The sequence below is a fragment of the Penaeus monodon genome, chromosome 23 (assembly GCF_015228065.2).
Source record: "Penaeus monodon isolate SGIC_2016 chromosome 23, NSTDA_Pmon_1, whole genome shotgun sequence".
NCBI classification, from domain to species: domain Eukaryota; kingdom Metazoa; phylum Arthropoda; class Malacostraca; order Decapoda; family Penaeidae; genus Penaeus; species Penaeus monodon.
Window position 1 is genome coordinate 17,751,450 of NC_051408.1, and position 873 is coordinate 17,752,322.

Genomic DNA, 873 nt, shown 5'->3' on the forward strand with positions numbered 1-873 from the left:
CTATTGTAAGACAATAGTTGATATATATTGTTATATATGTTAGTATTTTTTCATACTATATATCTAAAGAGGAAACATGGCCTGTAATTTATGAAATAAGTAATGACTGTATTGGTGTAATGATTTAGTTAATGAGAATGATTTTTTGGAACTGCAAAATATTCTCATTCATACATTGCAGTGTACATTAGGATAGCTTGCTTGATTCTGATAGTTTTCTAAGATTCTTGGTTTACAGTATTACAAGGTAGGGATCATGGATTGAGTAGGAAGACAAGGACAAAACCTGAATAGTGACTGTAGTTTGGAGTCTAAGCTTGGTCTTAAAGCTGCATATTTCCAGTGGGATAACAGTGAGGGAAGGGGTGAAGGTGAAGCATCAAATAAAATGTAAATATCCTTTTTTTTTAATCTGTCTCCTCAGGTAGATTGGATCTTGGTTTAACGACACCATTACCTTTTATTGCTAACAGGCAGCACTTTTTCCGCAGGTGTTGAGACGAGCGAGGAGAGTGACAGCAGTGACACAGATGACATGTGTGGGAGTCAGCAGGGCTGGGTCGACCCCACAGATAGTTTGTGTCTAGCAAGAAGAGGCTGGGACTCTCTTGGAGGAGACTCCAGTAGCAGACAACAGCAATGGCTTGACCCCTCAGGCACCACGCCAGCGTGGTCTTCTAAAAGTACAAGTTGTCAGCGGTCCAACACCATCGCTGCTGCCCTGGCATCATATAGACGGCAGGTGAGCTGGCCTCATTTACAGTACAATTTTAGTATTCTCTCAGATTTTAGTAAATGGTGATCTTTTTTAGGTAAGGGAAGATCGATTTAGTCATTTAAATAAATAATGTAATAGTCACTTAGGAGTTAGAA

At 39.4% G+C, this 873-nt stretch overlaps 1 protein-coding gene across 1 annotated transcript in view; it reads left to right on the forward strand.

Moving 5' to 3' along the window:
* LOC119587848 overlaps positions 1 to 873 on the forward strand; it is a gene marked incomplete in the record, with an annotated part of 22,467 nt that overhangs the window by 17,123 nt on the left and 4,471 nt on the right. The window contains 1 exon segment of the mRNA XM_037936551.1: positions 492 to 742. Coding sequence (XP_037792479.1) covers positions 492 to 742 — 251 coding nt within the window.